At 44.0% G+C, this 21216-nt stretch overlaps 1 protein-coding gene across 3 annotated transcripts in view; it reads right to left on the bottom strand.

Annotated features, from left to right (window-relative positions):
- The window catches only part of HMCN1 (hemicentin 1), a 1072092-nt gene that overhangs the window by 916757 nt on the left and 134119 nt on the right, over window positions 1-21216 (bottom strand). For all 3 annotated transcript variants that reach the window (XM_063940215.1, XM_063940214.1, XM_063940213.1), the window contains one exon: window positions 20768-20939. In XM_063940215.1, the coding sequence (XP_063796285.1) occupies window positions 20768-20939 (172 nt within the window). The remainder of the gene's footprint in view (window positions 1-20767; window positions 20940-21216) is intronic.

Here is a 21216-nt window from a genome sequence, read left to right as displayed (position 1 = left end):
CCCCCTCCATGTAAAATAGGGCCGTGGCTTCATGGGGAAGGGTAGTGGCCACAGAATAGTACCAATTCACATTACAACACACAGTAGTGTCGATGAGTAACATTACAACACACAGTAGTACCCCTTATACACATTACGCCAGGTAGAGGCTCTTATACAATACAGGAAAAACAAAAACACAAGAAAAATAAACCTGATTCATTCCATTTATATTATTTGTTATTTTTCCTCCTTATAGTAATGCCCCATACACATTATGCCACACACCATATCCATAATCAGTATCACAAAGATCTTTATTGACACAATTGCGAGTTTACTTTCTCACCACACCAAACAACTCCTGTCTGTAACCTGGACAATGAGCACTATTATATCCATGTTATTGACCAATCTACAACTTTCCATTTCCCCTTCAGATACTTGTATGTTTTTTTGCAGTATTCACAAACATCTTCATGCACATGCTGAACCTGTAACATTTTGTCTTTACATACTTGCAAATCCAGTCTGAATTTCCTTTGCTTTTGTTGCCTACCCTCACATGTCCTCTCATTTCTAACATCTCCTTCAACTTCAATTTCTGCAACTACATAAACTTTCTGCTTTAACCAAATTACTGCCAGTGAACACTTCCAACACTGTCCTTTCACCTGCACTTCTGCAATCCTACTGCCTAGAGCCGGATTAAGGCTCTAGGGGGCCCGGGATACTTAAGACAAGGGGGGCACCCACCCAGGCTCCCCTTTCAACCCCTGGATGAAGGTGGGAAGAGACTGGAGAAGGCTGTGCTCCTGCACCATCTCCGCCGTGGCATTGCTGGGGGGGTTGGTGCCACAGGGGTCGCAGACCATGGAGCAGGTGCCCAGCGTCTGACCAGCACCAGGATGAGGATGACCAGCTGCAGCACCATCACCACCCCCACGGCACCGGCCGCCACCAGGCACTTCCTGACCACCAGCTGGCACGGAGCTGGCCGTTCCAACCCAAAATAGAAGTGATAATAAGAGCTGACTACCTTGGTGGCCAGCTCTGCGACTGTCACTGTCCGCAGCTGTAGTGTAGCCGGGAGCCGCTGTCCAATGTGCTTCTGATCCAACAAAGCCCCACTCAGCTCTGGAGCACAACCCCTGGGCTGGCTCTCTCTTGTCTGACTCTATCAGACTGTGAGGAGCCGCCTGTATACGCAGCAGCTCCGATCATGCTCGCGGGTGGCCACGGCTGGTGCAGGGATGGAGGCAATGCTTTCTCCGTCTCTGAAAAAAAATCATGCAAATGGCAGGCACAGGGGGCCCCTGAGATCAGGGGGGCCCGGGGTATTGTGTCCAATGGGCCCCCCTTTAATCCAGCTTTGCTACTGCCTTCCCTTACATTCTCTACATTTGAGGTCCATGCTATTCGCCGCTTCCTACCTGTTCGTCTTTGAGTAGTTGTTATTTACCACCCAGTGGTGTCGGAACAGGGGGGACAAGGGGGCAACATGATCCCCCCCAAATATGACAGGTGCAGGTGCTGGTGAGGGGGAGCGCTTACCTCCGATACCTGCGGTGGAAAAAAAAAATCTGCCGCACAACCGCAGCGTGTTATACTGTGCGCTGTCCAAGTCGGCTCTTCACTGATGCATTACTGGGAGGAGGCAGGGATGTTCCAGCAGGCTCAGCATGGCCACACCTCCTCCCAGTAATGCATCAGTGAAGAGCCGGCTTGGACAGCGCACAGCATAACATGCTGCGGTTGTGCGGCAGCAGACTATTTTTAAAAAAAACAAATCACTGCAGGTATTGGAGGTAAGCCAATATGTATGTTTTTCTGTACGACCCCAACCTGAAAACAACCCCTGTTACCGCCCCCCTGGCATGCCCTTCAAATTCCTTGACAACTTTGCTTTCTGGCTTCCTCACTTCCTCTCTTCTGACATTCCCTCCATTATCCTAGGTGATTTCAACATCCCTATCGATAACCCCACAAAATCACCTGCCTCTAAACTCCTTAACCTCACCTCCCATGTGAATGGGAGCTCACTGGACCTGGTCTTCACTCACCGCTGTGATCTTTCTGATTTCTCCAGCTCCCTGTTTCCCTTCTCTGCCCATCACCTGCTCACTTTTAACCTCTCTCTGCTTCTCCATCTCTAACTCCTAAGACTACCATCACTAAGCATAACATTGAGGCTATATATAATGGCAAACTGCTCTAATGAAACTGGTAACACTCCTCAAGTGCTGCAGGAGAGGGTTACTTCTAGACTAGAAAAACAAAAGGATTTTTCCCACGCACTCTGCGGGCTGTTAGTAACAAGAACTGTATACTATATAATAATAGAAAATTTAGAGCTCTTTGTTACATATATTTTATTAAAAATATGATAAGCCTCCAGGCCACTTCACGGCGGCTCTATTGCTGGAGGTCCCTAATACTAAGTATAAGTCCAGCGCGTCGTTTTGTTCATATGTTTGTAAATCTAGTCATCAGGACACAGAGACATGTGAGTTCACTGCTGTGCTGTTTATTCCATCACCAACTCCAGACACACTGCACACTGGACCACCCACTTCCCAGCATCCCCCTGGTCCTAGGGACCATCACTGAAGATTCAGGCTTACACAGATTAGTAAGGGAGTGTCTACAAATATTAAGCATTCTAATACACTAACATCACATCCTCTTTTCTTTAAAGATAAGCCCTATACGCTTCAATGCAACAATTAACAGTGTCATATTAAGAACATCATCTAACACGTTTCAATGAGTCTCTCAGGTCTGCGTATTTCCCTTTTGGGTCTTTCATACACAGTCTGTGTTTCATCAACCATGTTGGACCTTTCTAGAATCGTGGTTGGTTCACCATTATCAGGATCATCATACATGTCAAATGAAGGGTATTCTTCAGTCATGTTGTCTTCATTATGGTTAGGTTGAGATCTTAAATCCACCCGATTTCTTCTTACTTCCGTTCCACGCTCTGCACGTATAGTATAAGATCTTGGTGCTACTTGTGCTTGCACAATACCTTTCTGCACCCAAATACCTTTCTCGTGATCTCTGAGACGGACTTGGTCACCCGATTTTAGATCAGATAAGCTTTTTGTTCGTCTGTCATGGAACAGTTTCTGTTTCGCCTGTTGACGTTCCTTACTCAGTCTGACCAACGCTGAGTTATGTGTATTAAGCAGTTCATCATGTATCGGGAGATTTGCTCTAATCCTCCTTCCCATTAGCATTTGTGCAGGAGAAAGTCCATTCTGTAAAGCTGTACTGCGGTAGATTAAAAGACTTTTGTAGAAATCTTCTTTACCTTCTTGAGCTTTTTTCATGAGACTCTTTACAGTTTTTACTGAACTTTCCACCAACCCATTTGAGCGTGGATAGTGGGGACTTGACGTAGTATGGACAAATTCCCACTCATCAGCAAATTGTCTAAATTCAGCACTGGAAAACTGAGGACCATTGTCAGTGAACACTACCATAGGAACACCATGCCTTGCAAAGATTGACTTAATGCAATTGATTACGGCTATACTAGTAGTTGTATGTAGTGTCTTCACCTCAGGGTAGTTAGAGTAATAATCAGTCACGACAATGTACGTTTTCCCATTACAATCAAACAAATCTGCGCCAACTTTCTGGTACGGTCTCTCTGGCACTGACTGAGGACTCAGTGGCTCGACTTGTTGTTTCGGTCTATACGTAAGACATAATTCACATGTAGCTGTAGTCTGTGCTATGTCTTGGTTCATTCATGGCCAATACATAACTTCACGCACTTTCCGCTTACATTTTTCTTCTCGACAATTACTATGGAGCTTACCCATTCAGTAGGCTCATCAACTTTCTGTATCACACTCAAGGCTTCCATGCGATTTAACTCTTGTTTCAGTTTTTCTCTCAGCGCAAACGGCACTTTTCTACAAGGGTGTTTCACTGAAGAAACTTGCGTGTCTATATTTATTTTATGCTCTCCAGTCAAACAACCTAGACCTTCAAACAAGTCTCTGTATTCTGTAAACATCGATTTGCAGTCATTTTCTACTTGTGATGTCACTATAAAAACTTTCTTTAGCAAGCTTAGTTTCTCACAGGAACTTAATCCTAGAATCGGTTGCACATTTTTATCCACAATCAGTAGAGATGTTTTAAACTGTTCTCCCTTATATTTCAGTGTCACTAAGCATGTACATTTCACAGGAATTTCCTCCCCAGTGTAACCTGTAACTTGCACTTTGGCTGTATGAATTTTAGGTTTTACTCTAAAAGTCTTATAGTCTTGAAACAATATTAAATTCACCTGCGCACCAGTATCAAGCTTAAAGGGAATGACAATCTCGTTCACAGTTAAAGGGACAATCCATTCTTTCTTATCTGCACTGCAAAGTTCAATGCAATCCACAAAGAATTCCTCTGTTTGTTTAACAGCATGCACATTGGTTGTTTCCCTTCTCATTTTACAGCATTTGGCAAAGTGATTAAGTCTAGCACATTTCATGCAGGTTTTACCATAAGCAGGGCACATTTTAGGATTGTGAGCATTTCCACATCTACTACACATTTCCTTATTATACTGTGGCTTAGACTGCTTCATTCTTGAGAATGGAGGTTTGCTTGGCTCTGTGTTCTGCACTACATGGACAGCAGCATCAAGTTCCTTGTGTAACATTTTGGCTTGAAATCTAGTTATTTCTGCAGATCTGCACATAGTCACTGCCTTTTCTAGTGTTAGGTCTTGCTCTCTCAGTCCATTATCAGGTATTCCACAGACAATACGATCTCTAATCAGTGAATCCTTTAAATCACCAAACTCACAGGTTTTACTGAGTGATTGCAGCTCTGTAACATACTGATCAAATCCATCTACAGACTTCTGATCACATGTGAAAAACTTATATCTTTCATATGTCACATTTTTCCTTGGCACAAAGTAATCTTCAAACTTTTGCATTATAGAAGATAGCACCATATTCTGCCCCTCATCAAACTGAAAACTATTATAAATGTCTAGCACATCCTCTCCTATCACATGGAGGAAAATGGATGCCTTTGTTTTGTCAGCCTCTGTATCAGCTCCACATGCAGCAAGATATATATTAAACCTTTGCTTAAATCTTTTCCAGTTTTCAGACAAGTTACCAGACATCAGCATACCGGTTGGAGGAGCTAGTTTATCCATGGTTATTCACTGTTTGAAGAGAGGAGCACATGGCAGGCTTTGCAGACACTGATATCACAGCCTTACAGACTTCTGCAAGATTCTTTCACACTCTGAGAGCACTAGCAGTCCAAGTCAAACTTCTTCTGACACCATGTTTTGTTCATATGTTTGTAAATCCAGTCATCAGGACACAGAGACATGTGAGTTCACTGCTGTGCTGTTTATTCCATCACCATCTCCAGACACACTGCACACTGGACCACCCACTTCCCAGCATCCCCCTGGTCCTAGGGGCCATCACTGAAAATTCAGGCTTACACAGGTTAGTAAGGGAGTGTCTACAAATAGTAAGCATTCTAATACACTAACATCACAGGCGTGGACCCCACAAAGTCAGCTCAGGCCCAACCATGCCAGGGCAGCACACCATTGACATACTATAGTGTTATTATGTGTTAATAAGTAAGAAGCAGGAGCTATATGTTAGAAAGTGATACAAAAATAAGGGTGTTAGTAAAATACTCAAAATAGTAAAATTAGTGGAAAATTAGAAGTGTTACACAAGTGCTAAATAAATATTATGGCACACTGCCCCAAGGTAGCCCGGTCACACCAAACCTGGGGTGGTACCAGGTGCTCTCTTCTGACATTCCCTCCATTATCCTAGGTGATTTCAACATCCCTATCGATAACCCCACAAAATCACCTGCCTCTAAACTCCTTAACCTCACCTCCCATGTGAATGGGAGCTCACTGGACCTGGTCTTCACTCACCGCTGTGATCTTTCTGATTTCTCCAGCTCCCTGTTTCCCCTCTCTGACCATCACCTGCTCACTTTTAACCTCTCTCTGCTTCTCCATCTCTAACTCCTAAGACTACCATCACTAAGCATAACATTGAGGCTATATATAATGGCAAACTGCTCTAATGAAACTGGTAACACTCCTCAAGTGCTGCAGGAGAGGGTTACTTCTAGACTAGAAAAACAAAAGGATTTTTCCCACGCACTCTGCGGGCTGTTAGTAACAAGAACTGTATACTATATAATAATAGAAAATTTAGAGCTCTTTGTTACATATATTTTATTAAAAATATGATAAGCCTCCAGGCCACTTCACGGCGGCTCTATTGCTGGAGGTCCCTAATACTAAGTATAAGTCCAGCGCGTCGTTTTGTTCATATGTTTGTAAATCTAGTCACCAGGACACAGAGACATGTGAGTTCACTGCTGTGCTGTTTATTCCATCACCAACTCCAGACACACTGCACACTGGACCACCCACTTCCCAGCATCCCCCTGGTCCTAGGGACCATCACTGAAGATTCAGGCTTACACAGATTAGTAAGGGAGTGTCTACAAATATTAAGCATTCTAATACACTAACATCACATCCTCTTTTCTTTAAAGATAAGCCCTATACGCTTCAATGCAACAATTAACAGTGTCATATTAAGAACATCATCTAACACGTTTCAATGAGTCTCTCAGGTCTGCGTATTTCCCTTTTGGGTCTTTCATACACAGTCTGTGTTTCATCAACCATGTTGGACCTTTCTAGAATCGTGGTTGGTTCACCATTATCAGGATCATCATACATGTCAAATGAAGGGTATTCTTCAGTCATGTTGTCTTCATTATGGTTAGGTTGAGATCTTAAATCCACCCGATTTCTTCTTACTTCCGTTCCACGCTCTGCACGTATAGTATAAGATCTTGGTGCTACTTGTGCTTGCACAATACCTTTCTGCACCCAAATACCTTTCTCGTGATCTCTGAGACGGACTTGGTCACCCGATTTTAGATCAGATAAGCTTTTTGTTCGTCTGTCATGGAACAGTTTCTGTTTCGCCTGTTGACGTTCCTTACTCAGTCTGACCAACGCTGAGTTATGTGTATTAAGCAGTTCATCATGTATCGGGAGATTTGCTCTAATCCTCCTTCCCATTAGCATTTGTGCAGGAGAAAGTCCATTCTGTAAAGCTGTACTGCGGTAGATTAAAAGACTTTTGTAGAACTCTTCTTTACCTTCTTGAGCTTTTTTCATGAGACTCTTTACAGTTTTTACTGAACTTTCCACCAACCCATTTGAGCGTGGATAGTGGGGACTTGACGTAGTATGGACAAATTCCCACTCATCAGCAAATTGTCTAAATTCAGCACTGGAAAACTGAGGACCATTGTCAGTGAACACTACCATAGGAACACCATGCCTTGCAAAGATTGACTTCATGCAATTGATTACGGCTATACTAGTAGTTGTATGTAGTGTCTTCACCTCAGGGTAGTTAGAGTAATAATCAGTCACGACAATGTACGTTTTCCCATTACAATCAAACAAATCTGCGCCAACTTTCTGGTACGGTCTCTCTGGCACTGACTGAGGACTCAGTGGCTCGACTTGTTGTTTCGGTCTATACGTAAGACATAATTCACATGTAGCTGTAGTCTGTGCTATGTCTTGGTTCATTCATGGCCAATACATAACTTCACGCACTTTCCGCTTACATTTTTCTTCTCGACAATTACTATGGAGCTTACCCATTCAGTAGGCTCATCAACTTTCTGTATCACACTCAAGGCTTCCATGCGATTTAACTCTTGTTTCAGTTTTTCTCTCAGCGCAAACGGCACTTTTCTACAAGGGTGTTTCACTGAAGAAACTTGCGTGTCTATATTTATTTTATGCTCTCCAGTCAAACAACCTAGACCTTCAAACAAGTCTCTGTATTCTGTAAACATCGATTTGCAGTCATTTTCTACTTGTGATGTCACTATAAAAACTTTCTTTAGCAAGCTTAGTTTCTCACAGGAACTTAATCCTAGAATCGGTTGCACATTTTTATCCACAATCAGTAGAGATGTTTTAAACTGTTCTCCCTTATATTTCAGTGTCACTAAGCATGTACATTTCACAGGAATTTCCTCCCCAGTGTAACCTGTAACTTGCACTTTGGCTGTATGAATTTTAGGTTTTACTCTAAAAGTCTTATAGTCTTGAAACAATATTAAATTCACCTGCGCACCAGTATCAAGCTTAAAGGGAATGACAATCTCGTTCACAGTTAAAGGGACAATCTATTCTTTCTTATCTGCACTGCAAAGTTCAATGCAATCCACAAAGAATTCCTCTGTTTGTTTAACAGCATGCACATTGGTTGTTTCCCTTCTCATTTTACAGCATTTGGCAAAGTGATTAAGTCTAGCACATTTCATGCAGGTTTTACCATAAGCAGGGCACATTTTAGGATTGTGAGCATTTCCACATCTACTACACATTTCCTTATTATACTGTGGCTTAGACTGCTTCATTCTTGAGAATGGAGGTTTGCTTGGCTCTGTGTTCTGCACTACATGGACAGCAGCATCAAGTTCCTTGTGTAACATTTTGGCTTGAAATCTAGTTATTTCTGCAGATCTGCACATAGTCACTGCCTTTTCTAGTGTTAGGTCTTGCTCTCTCAGTCCATTATCAGGTATTCCACAGACAATACGATCTCTAATCAGTGAATCCTTTAAATCACCAAACTCACAGGTTTTACTGAGTGATTGCAGCTCTGTAACATACTGATCAAATCCATCTACAGACTTCTGATCACATGTAAAAAACTTATATCTTTCATATGTCACATTTTTCCTTGGCACAAAGTAATCTTCAAACTTTTGCATTATAGAAGATAGCACCATATTCTGCCCCTCATCAAACTGAAAACTATTATAAATGTCTAGCACATCCTCTCCTATCACATGGAGGAAAATGGATGCCTTTGTTTTGTCAGCCTCTGTATCAGCTCCACATGCAGCAAGATATATATTAAACCTTTGCTTAAATCTTTTCCAGTTTTCAGACAAGTTACCAGACATCAGCATACCGGTTGGAGGAGCTAGTTTATCCATGGTTATTCACTGTTTGAAGAGAGGAGCACATGGCAGGCTTTGCAGACACTGATATCACAGCCTTACAGACTTCTGCAAGATTCTTTCACACTCTGAGAGCACTAGCAGTCCAAGTCAAACTTCTTCTGACACCATGTTTTGTTCATATGTTTGTAAATCCAGTCATCAGGACACAGAGACATGTGAGTTCACTGCTGTGCTGTTTATTCCATCACCAACTCCAGACACACTGCACACTGGACCACCCACTTCCCAGCATCCCCCTGGTCCTAGGGACCATCACTGAAGATTCAGGCTTACACAGGTTAGTAAGGGAGTGTCTACAAATAGTAAGCATTCTAATACACTAACATCACAGGCGTGGACCCCACAAAGTCAGCTCTGGCCCAACCATGCCAGGGCAGCACACCATTGACATACTATAGTGTTATTATGTGTTAATAAGTAAGAAGCAGGAGCTATATGTTAGAAAGTGATACAAAAATAAGGGTGTTAGTAAAATACTCAAAATAGTAAAATTAGTGGAAAATTAGAAGTGTTACACAAGTGCTAAATAAATATTATGGCACACTGCCCCAAGGTAGCCCGGTCACACCAAACCTGGGGTGGTACCAGGTGCTCTCTTCTGACATTCCCTCCATTATCCTAGGTGATTTCAACATCCCTATTGATAACCCCACAAAATCACCTGCCTCTAAACTCCTTAACCTCACCTCCCATGTGAATGGGAGCTCACTGGACCTGGTCTTCACTCACCGCTGTGATCTTTCTGATTTCTCCAGCTCCCTGTTTCCCCTCTCTGACCATCACCTGCTCACTTTTAACCTCTCTCTGCTTCTCCATCTCTAACTCCTAAGACTACCATCACTAAGCATAACATTGAGGCTATTGATACATCTTCCCTATCCTCCCTGTTTGACTCACTCCTCTCTCTTATTATCTCTCTCCTGCCCTGAGCAATCTACTTCCCTATACAATGCATCCCTTACGTCTGCTCTTGACTCTGTCGCCCCACAAACAACTATTCAATCTCGCAGATCGACAACTCAACCCTGGCACACCAAACGCACCAGATATCTGCAAAAATACTCATGTACCGCTGAGCGACAAATTTCTGCTCTCATCCTACTTTGCTGCCCTTTTCCTCTCTAAACAATCATACTTCAAAAACCTCATCTCCTTCCAATCCTCAAACCCCCGGTGCCTTTTTACCACTCTCAACTCACTCCTCTGCCCACCTCCGTCTCAACTCCACTCTTCACTCTCTGCTCTTGACTTTACCACCTACTTCACATACAGAATTGACTCCATTCGTCAGGACATAACATCCCATCAGAACTTGAACAACCCCCCTTCTCCATTCCCCGACCCCCCTCTCCTTCCCTCCTACCAACTCTGACATCTTTCTTCCCTTGTTATCTGGAGAGGAAGTCATGGTCCTCATCCAGTCATCCCTTCTCCACACCTCCCCACTTGACCCTATTCCCTCCCGCCTTCTCCGCTTCCTCTAATCTTCTACCTGTTCCCATCTCGCCCATCTACTCAATCTCTCACTTTCATCAGGAACTGTCCCCTCTGCCTTCAAGCATTCACTTGTCTCCCCTATTCTTAAAAAACCTACTCTTTGATCCTACCACTCTCTCCAACTACCGACCCATCTCTCCTTCCTTTTGCTTCCAAACTCCTTGAGCTTGCCTACAACCGCCTCACTGTCTTTCTTTCCTCCCACTTACTAAGTGACCCACTCCAGTCTGGTTTCCATCCTCTGCACTCGACTGAAACTGCCCTCACAAAAGTCTGCAATGACCTCCTTGCTGCTAAATCCAAGGGCCACTACTCCCTGCTTATTCTCCTTGACCTCTCTGCTGCTTTTGACACTATGGACCACCCTCTCCTCCTGCAAATCCTTTACTCCCTTGGTCTGCGTGAAACTGCTCTCTCCTGGCTGTCCTCCTACCTTTCTGACAGTTCCTTCTCTGTCTACTCACTCTCATGGCTCCATCTCTCCCTCCCACTTCCTCTACCAGTAGGTGTCCCCCAAGGTTCTGTTCTTGGGCTTCTCTTTTCTCTCTCTACACATCCTCATTAGGTGAGCTCATTAGCTCTTTTGACTTACAATATAATCTCTATGCTGATGATACTCAATCCACCTGTCCTCCCCTGACCTCTCCCCTGCTCTCCTTACTCGTATCTCCAATTGTCTCTCTGCTATCTTTTCCTGGATGTCCCAGCGCTTTCTTAAACTTAACGTGTGTAATGGTGCCCATACACTTGTGAGAAAATCGGTGCTAACCTTCAATTTCAACCGCATCTGTGAGAGAAATCGAAGGATTGTATGCACATTTTAGGTACCTTTCGACGCGATGCACGGGCACGCCGGTCGAATCTCACGTCTCAAGATAGTATGTGCTGCACTTAATATTTATCGAATCACAGTGCGATCGCATGTGTTTTTAAAAACACATGCTATATATAGCACTGCGATGTGTGATGGGCACCCGCCGGAGTGGATGGAGGCCGCTCCCACTCGGCGGTGACGTTCCCATCATGTGATTACCATGCGATCTATCGCATGATTGCATGGTTTTCACTTTGTCAGTTCAGTGAACTGCCGGTGTATGGGCACCATAAGACTGAGATGATCATCTTCCCTCCCTCCTGCATAACCTCACCTCCCACAATTTAATTATCCATTGATGGCACTACTAAGTGCACTGTCTTGGAGTAATCCTTGACTCCTCCCTCTCCTTCAAACCACATTCAGTACCTCTCACAAACCTGCCGTTTCCATCTCAAAAACATCTTAAGGATCAGACCCTTTCTCACCCAGGACGCTACTAAGACCCTCATCCTCTCACTGGTCATCTCCAGATTGGACTACTGTAATTTCATCCTATCTGGCCTCCCTGAAAAATGCCTCTCTCCACTTATATATATCCTCAATGCTGCTGCCCGTCTCATCTTCCTCACCAAACGTACTACATCCACCTCCCCTCTCTTGCAGGACCTCCAGTGGCTACCCTTCCCATTCAGAATCCAATTCAAGCTTCTCACACTCACCTACAAAGCGCTCACACTTCTCACTCTTACATCTCTGACCTTATCTCTCTTTACATTCCCATCCATCCTCTTCACTCTGCTAATGCATGCCATATCTCCTGCCAACTGATTACCTGCTCCCACTGTTACCTACAAGATTTTGCACGTGCTGCTCCCTATCTCTGGAATTCTCTACCTCTCCATCTCTACAAAACTTCAAACGGGTTCTCAAGACCCACTTCTTCACCAAACCCAGCCAACTCTCCTCCTAACTCTCTTGTCTATGCTCACTGTCTACACCTTCTGTGTCACCCCGATCTGTCAGCCCTTCACCTTTTAGATTGTAAACTCGCAAGAGCAGGGCCTTCTTTCTTCATGTGCCTTTCTTTTTCTTACTTACACTATCTTATACTCCATACTCCCTTTGATGGCACATAGCCCCTGGTTTTCCATACCTGTCCTATATTGTCTTGAACTGTAAGTGCTGTTTTCGTGTTTGCTCATTTGATTATGTACTGTGTAATGGGCGCACCAGGGGGGTCATTCCGAGTTGTTCGCTCGTTAATTTTTTCTCTTGCAACGGAGCGATTAGTCGCTAATGCGCATGCGCAATGTCCGCAGTGCGACTGCGCCAAGTAAATTTGCTATGCAGTTAGTAATTTTACTCACGGCATTACAAGGTTTTTTCTTCGTTCTGGTGATCGTAATGTGATTGACAGGCAGTGGGTGTTTCTGGGCGGAAACTGGCCGTTTTATGGGAGTGTGTGAAAAAACGCTACAGTTTCTGGGAAAAACGCGGGAGTGGCTGGAGAAACGGAGGAGTGTCTGGGCGAACGCTGGGTGTGTTTGTGACGTCAAACCAGGAACGACAAGCACTGAACTGATCGCACTGGAAGAGTAAGTCTCGAGCTACTCAGAAACTGCACAGAGAAGTATTTTCGCAATATTGCGAATCTTTCGTTCGCAATTTTGATAAGCTAAGATTCACTCCCAGTAGGCGGCGGCTTAGCGTGTGCAAAGCTGCTAAAAGCAGCTTGTGAGCGAACAACTCGGAATGAGGGCCCAGATCCCTTGTGCTGCTATATAAATAAAGGATAATAATCATAATAATGCCCATTACCAGGGCTGCCATCAGAAAATATGGGACCTGGGACTGAAAAAATAGACAGCGCCCCTCCCTCCCCCAAAAAAAGAAAGATTTTGCCGCACTTCTTCACCCCATGTGATATCATACATTGTGACGTTACATATAGGTGGAGTGTTGCAGACCTACTGGAATGGATTACAGAGAGCTGATGCACAGATAAGGCTTCTTTTAAGAAGTCCTCCTTGCGCATCAAACTGCTGTTGATTCACAGACTGATGCAGCTCTACAATTATTGGCGGTAGGAGCCTTCTCTGTAAGGGCCTGCGACACCAGTCCCCACAGTCCCCCCCTACGATGGTTGCTCTGCCCATTACACATTATTCCACACACAGTAATATCCATTCCACGTTATGCCACACACTGTAACGTCCATTACACATTATGCCACACACCGTAATGCCTATTACAACTTATTCCACACACCATAATGCCGGTTACAACTTATGCAACACACCATAACACCCATTACACGTTATGCCCCACACCGTGACGCCTATTACACGTTATGCCACACACTGTAATGCCCATTACACATTATGCCACACACTGTAATGCCCATTACACATTATGCCACACACCATAATGCCTATTACGCATTATGCCACACAATGGGGGTAATTCAGATCTGATCGTAGATGTGCTAAAATTAGCACACCTACAATCAGTTTCTCTGACATGCGGGGGGGACACCCAGCACAGGGCTAGTCTGCTCTGCATGTCAGGCCCTACCCTCCCCCTTCCTGCAAGGCTGTAAAAGTATTTGGATAAATACCGCACCGGTGTATAGACAATATGGTAAGATAAATCAAATCAGCCAAAATTAATAGTTATAGAAAACGCTACGTTTTCAGTTATGATTTGGCGGTGCACCCAGAGTCAATGGGGCTGCTAACGAAAACAGTGAAGAGAAAAGAGACTCTTTTGTGGGCGCACTCTTTACTTTTAAATGATAATGTAGATATTACATGAATCAAATACGGAGAAATCTAAGTATAAAATATAACTTTTATTAGCATCATGGAATAAAAGGCTGTATAGTCGTCAAATAAGGTAACAATCCAATGTATAATGAAATTTGAATAACAAAAATTATACCTTATGTTACCTTATTTGACGACTATACATCCTTTTATTCCATGATGCGAATAAAAGTTATATTTTATACTTAGATTTCTCCGTATTTGATTCATGTAATATCTACATTATCATTTAAAAGTAAAGAGTGCGCCCACAAAAGAGTCTCTCTTTTCTCTTCACTGTTTTCGTAAGGTTGTAAAAGTATCGCACAGCGGCAATGCTTTCCCATCTGGCGAGTAGCTCCTTGCCTGCGCAGCTTAGTTAGGGTCGCAGCAGCTGCATGTTACAATCAGGCAGAGGATATCACAGCCCTGAGATGCTGTTAGCATCTCACTGGGCCTCCCAGGGTGCGAGTGCACTGCACAAAGGGATTCAGACTGCAATCCCTACCGCTGCTGCAATCCAGTCTGAATTACCCCCAATGTAATGCCCATTACACAGTATGCCACACACCGTAATGCCTATTGCACATTATGCCACATACCAAAATGTCCATTACATGTTATGCCATACACCGTAATGCCCATTACATCTTATGCCACACACCATAATGGCTATTAAACATTATGCCACAAACCACAATGCCCATTACACGTACGCCACACACCATAATGCCCATTACATGTAACGACCACACATTATATCATACACTGTAATGCCCATTAAACATTATGCCACATACAGTTATGCCCATTACACCATTTTATGCCCCACACACAATAATGTCCCAAACAAATGATGCCCCACAGTAAGGCTTCTAATTATTTTTAAATTACCTGCCTACTACCAGGGGTCTCATGCTCATTGCCAGGGGTCTCATGCTCGCTGCCAGGTGTCTCATGCTCACTGCCAGGAGTCTCATGCTCGTTGCCAAGGGTTTCATGCTCTCTGCCAGGGGTCTCATGCTCTGTGCCAAGGGTTTCATGGTCATTGCGAGGGGTTTCATACTCGTTGCCAAGGGTTTCATGCTCGTTGCCAGGGGTTTCATGCTCACTGCAAGGGGTTTCATGCTTACTGACAGGGGTCTCATGCATATTGCCACAGGGTTCATGCCCCTGCTGCGTGGGAGCTTGCTGCAGCCAATATCATTGAGGGAAACAGATGCTAGAGGTCCTATTTTACCTCTAGCATCTGTCTCCATTCTCACCTCTAGACACTAGAGATCAAGTGGGAACTCTAGCATCTGAGTGTTTCCCTCAATGGTATCGACGGCAGAGGGTGCCCACACAGCCCACGGCACCTGCTGCAACCGGGGTGTAGAGTGCGGGGAGTGGCAGGTGCCTGCATGGTGACTGCGGCCACACCCCCAGGTCGCAGGATCCTGGGCAGCTGCCCGGCTTGCCAGCACCTAAAACCGCTCCTGGCACAGACCCACTGAATGCAGCTGCTGTGTGCAGATGCATGGCTGCATTTGGCTCGAAATAGCCTCGTTGTGTATACACACTCAGTGATTTTACAAACGACCAAACAATATACGTGAGTCATTCTACACTACCAGATTTTTGGGTTTCAGCCTAATTTAACATGTCGTTCATCATTGGTAGCATACACACTGCACGATAGGGTCCTAGTCGTTAACAACATTGTCGAAATTGAGCTGCATGTACAGACAACAGAGGATGATAGAGTGCATACACACTGGACGATAAAACAAACTTGTCGTTATGAATTGTCATTATCGGCAAATTAATTTCAAATGTTGTCTAGTGTGTACCCATCTCAAGAAACAAAGAATTTGGATTACATGGCAGATAAGAACCACTTGGTCCATTTCCTGTTTTTTTCTGGGACTGTCCTGCTGTATCCTGCGGGCGGACAGGGGGGAAGGGGGACACTTTGACACCGCTGCAGCAGTGAGTGGATAACATGCGCCTGCGTACTTCATCCACACACACTGTTCCGGATCTGGGAGAGGTTGGAGGCTGTGCAGCAGCTCCCAGAGTGCTGGAAAAGCCCCCAGCATGACGAAAATGGGAGAAAAGATCACCGGCATGACATTCTGCATGAGGCCATGCCTCCTTGCCACTAAGTCATGCCCCCGCATTTGTCCCGACCTCCACTGGAAGGTATGATTTAAAAACAGACAGTAGAAACCGGCCCAGGCTTTTAGACCTTCCACATTTAAACTAAGTGCTACTAGTAGAACCTATATAAAATTCTAGGAGGGACAGGTTGCTGCATTCATTCAAACATGTGTGTTTGGACGTGAAATTGGGCAAATTAGTTCCAGTCAAACAAAATCACATTTCTAGCCAGGGAGGCGGTAATTGGAAAAGCGTACAGAGGATTCAGTGGCAGAAACCATGACATCGCAGTGCTGGAGTGACTGCCAAGCCTAGACTTAAATAGGGAACAGGTGCCAAACAACAATGACATAAACAACCACATTTTCTATATAAGCTTGCTTATGGAGTAAGGTCCAAGCACTGTATTAAAAGGAATGTACACCACAAAACTCTGCTGAAAAGTTAATATACAAGTATTTATTAACCCAGTGCCAATAAGCTCTAAAGCTAGGCACATCCTGAGAGATTAAAGACCCCCAATATAAGCGATGAACATTTCCAGTGCACACATTACTGAAATATCTCCCTGATAAATCGTCCCAAAGAACATTGGAATGCAGCATTTTAGATCAGAGGAACAGATCTGACTACTACTACAATTGTTGGCCCTGGGTGCAGTGGCGTAACTACTGCCCCCGCAGTCCTCGCGGTGGCTTGGGGGCGAGGGGCTGCGGGGGCACCACTGACTTAGCACAGATTGACATGCGGACGAGCGTCTGCATGTCAATCTGCTGTCTCCTTCCCTCCGCTGCTGTGTTGGAGGGACACGGAGGGCACCGCGCGCGCCTCTCCCGTGTCCCTCCTGGCTCTCCAGCGGGTCTAATAAAGGAAGTGCCGGTTCGTGAGCTCTGATTGGCTCACCAACCGGCACTTCCTTTATTAGACCCGCTGGAGAGCCAGGAGGGACACGGGAGAGGCGCACGCGGTGCCCTCCGTGTCCCTCCAACACAAAGGAGGGGGGGGGGGAGCCAGCACTGAGGGGGCATATGTGGCACTGTGGGGGAATATCTGGCACTGGGGGGAGCATGCACTGAGGGGGCATATGTGGCACTGTGGTGGAATATCTGGCACTGGGGGCATATTCCTGGCACTGTGGGGGAATATCTGGCACTGAGGGGGCATATGTGGCACTGTGTGGGAATATCTGGCACTGGGGGCATATACCTGGCACTGTGGGGGAATATCTGGCACTAAGGGGGCATATGTGGCACTGTGGGGGAATATCAGGCACTGGGGGCATATACCTGGCACTGTGGGGGAATATCTGGCACTGAGGGGGCTTATGTGGCACTGTGGGGGAATATCTGGCACTGGGGGCATATACCTGGCACTGTGGGGGAATATCTGGCACTGGGGGCATATACCTGGCACTGTGGGGGAATATCTGGCACCGGGGGCATATGTGGCACTGGGGGGGTATTATTTGGCACTGGGGGCATGTACCTGGCACTGTGGGGGAATATCTGTCACTGGGGGCATATGTGGCACTGGGAGCACGGCCCTAGCAACAAGCACTACCCTCTAGCAACGAGCATGACACCCAGTGCATGAAACCCCTGGCAACGAGCATGATACCCTGAGCATGAAAATCCCTGACACCATGCATGGAACCAAGAGCATGAAACCCCTGGCAACGAGCAGGTAATTTAAAAGTAATTAGAAGCCTTACTGTAGAACTTAAAGTGTAATGGGCATTACGGTGTGTGGCATAATGTATCACGGACATTGCAGTGTGTGTCATAATGTGTCAGGCATTACGGTGTGTTGTATACTATATCACGGGCATTGTGGTATGTGATATAATGTCTCAGGGTCATTGCGGTGTGTGTCATAATGCGTCACAGACATTGTATGTGCTATAATGTATCAGGGGCATTGCAGTGTGTAGCATAATGTATAACGGGCATTGCGATTCCTGTCATAATGTGTCAGGGGCATTACAGTGTGTGCATATTGTGTCATGTGCATTATTGTGTGTGGCATAATGTCTAAGGGCCTTTGCAGTATGTGGCATAATGTATTCTGGGCATTACTATAAGGAGGAAAAATGACAAATAATGTAAGGGGCATGAATCAGGATTATTTTTCTTTCCTGTGGTGGCTAACGTCTGGGCGTGCAGGTTGCAAAACTGGGGTATAAGGTAGTCCTTTCCTGCAATGTCACGCCCCTTTATGTGAAGCCACACCCATTTAAATGAAGCCACACCCCCTTTTGGCGTCAAGTTTGTCCCTTTACTAGTGCCAATTATGGGGGGGGGGGGGGGGGAATAATTTTTTGGCTTGGGGGAGAAAAATTTCTAGTTACGCCACTGCCTGGGTGCTATGTACAGACTACAATGATCAGACCACCCACCCAGAATTGAATGTTCAGACTGAATATTGTACAGTGTGTGTCCCACATAAGTTAACAGCCTGTTTTCTTCTTAAGCAAATGGTGTGCCTGACTCAGAACGGCATGTAATCAGCACACAGTGCAGATGTTCACATAGTTGAACAACTGTTTGCTTTTGCAATTAATTAGACAGTATCAGAAAGATAGAGGGCCAGTGCAATGTTCAATGGTGCGACCGATGGGGACATATAAGGATGCACAGCACCAATCACAGTATTACAGCGTGCACAAGCACTAAAAATGGGCATCTCAGTCCGTGCACATTAGGCCTCACAAATGTACACAAGGAGTTTGTAGGGCACTTGCATAAACTCACAGATGGGCAATCCGCAATATACGCTGCTGTATTTGATTTTGTGACTCAGAATCAGGCCCGGTAAGTCACGCTGTTTGTTGCTGATTGATCTGCATACAATGTGTCCTCCATATGGGACCAGTAGAACATACTTAGCTCTTCAAAAAAAGCTTAGGGCAGGACTAGATTCAGAGCTAATAGAACTGCACATATGTGGCTATCATGAACTGGTTCAGATACAACAGGGTTCAATGAGAACCTGGGAAATGAGCAGCTAGTGGAACTTATGCCAACACTAATTACTCTCATGGGTGAAGGTAGCTCTGACAACCACTTCACAACACAGCAAAGTCCCTAAAACATACAGTAGACATCTTTCTGTGTATATTATTCTGGAGGACCAGGAGCTGATCACTTATTTTTCTGCTTGTAACAATGGCAAAATGCACCGAATACAAGAGGAATCCTATAAAATCATAAACAATTGTGCTGTTTTCTATAGTTTTGGTGGAACATAATGTAATAGTGTTCTTTAAAGATTAAATACAATAATGCATGATAAGAAATACACGTATAAAGCAGTTAATTGGGAGCTACTTATAAAGGCATGAAAAGTGCAACAATGCTACTGCTTTGATTGTGTACACATTACAGGATCCTCACTGCAACTCATTAGTACATAGCTGTCATGTTTAACCTACATGAATCTCTGTAGTAGGCAACACCTACATTAAATCTCTGTGTTGTTGCTATCGTTGCAGTATGTGCCACATTAAACAGTTTAGGAAAACAAGAGTGAAATGTGATGTGTTTCACCAAGTCTCGGGTAATCATGTAATGTTAAATGCTTTTCCAGAAACCAGAGAAATAGTTTTCCCATTCAAAATCCTGCCTTACACCAAGTCAGAATGAAACTAAATAGAAAGCTTGGCTGTTCCACATACATCCAACTGGGTGCAGAAATTATTTTTGAAGTTCATTTCAATACACCAGTACCAGAGCTATAGTTACATTTTTTAATACAAATACATTTACAGCGATATAGTTTTCTGTTAATTCTACACTAATACATTCTAGTTTAGCATCTATGTTATTAACACTTTATGATCACAACAAATTGCTTTTTTGCATCTAATTTTAGGGTGCATGACCACTCACAAACACAGTCACTATGAATGATGTAAGGTTTGAGCATCTACATATTACTCATGCAATGTACTGTATAAAATTGGAAATGGACCTCACACTTTTGTGCATATTATTTAATTATTGGGGCATATACCCTATAATTTAAAAAAAAATGTATTGCTGCAATAAGATATTAACTATCATTCAGATATATTTGGCAGGAGTGAAATGATTGCTAATAGGATCACTTCTTCTTTGGGACCCTGGTGCACTATTGATCCTACATTTCCCGCTCCCGGTAACTTGTGCATCATGCAGCCCATAGACTACTTTTCACAGGGCAGCAGTAATAAGTAAAGTCAATTGCTTAAGATGGTGATTATACAGTAGGCTCAGGCTGCAAACAGAAAACAGAATACACTATACAGTACATTACATATTAAACACAACAAATTAAATAGGGATGTAAAAAAAAAATTCACCATACACTATACAAAATAAGAAATATTTTCAAGAGAATAAAAAATGTAATTAGAAAAATGTTTAAACATGACTCAATTAAACACTGTCATGAAACTCACCTAATGGATCATGGAGAGTGATGTCTGGAGAGGGCCCGCTCAGTGACACAGTAACTTCTTTTAGGCTTGGGTCAAATGGAATTTCCCAGGTATATGATGTTCCACTCAAGTGGTCTGTAGACACAAGGTTGACCTTGGAAGCCTGAACAGCTTCTTCTACCCATTTTAAGACCTAAACATCACAAATGAGCTGTATAATTTATTATTGTAGCCAAAACAGAAACATTTTCTGAAATGATTGTTTTTGCTCCCTCAAACAATAAAAAAAAAACATTAAAAGAAAGATCCAGCTATTTGTATGTTAGGCATTATTTGGTGGTATTCTAAGATCTAACAAAATCAATTTAGTAATAACTAAAATAATGATACAGGTACACCACTCTCATTTTAGCCCTATACAAATACACAACATACCCCAGGTCAACCTATTGTATAAGTAATACATTATG

Source organism: Pseudophryne corroboree, chromosome 9 (genome assembly GCF_028390025.1).
Source record: "Pseudophryne corroboree isolate aPseCor3 chromosome 9, aPseCor3.hap2, whole genome shotgun sequence".
In the NCBI taxonomy this organism is placed as follows: domain Eukaryota; kingdom Metazoa; phylum Chordata; class Amphibia; order Anura; family Myobatrachidae; genus Pseudophryne; species Pseudophryne corroboree.
This window is presented reverse-complemented; position numbering and strand designations above follow the sequence as displayed.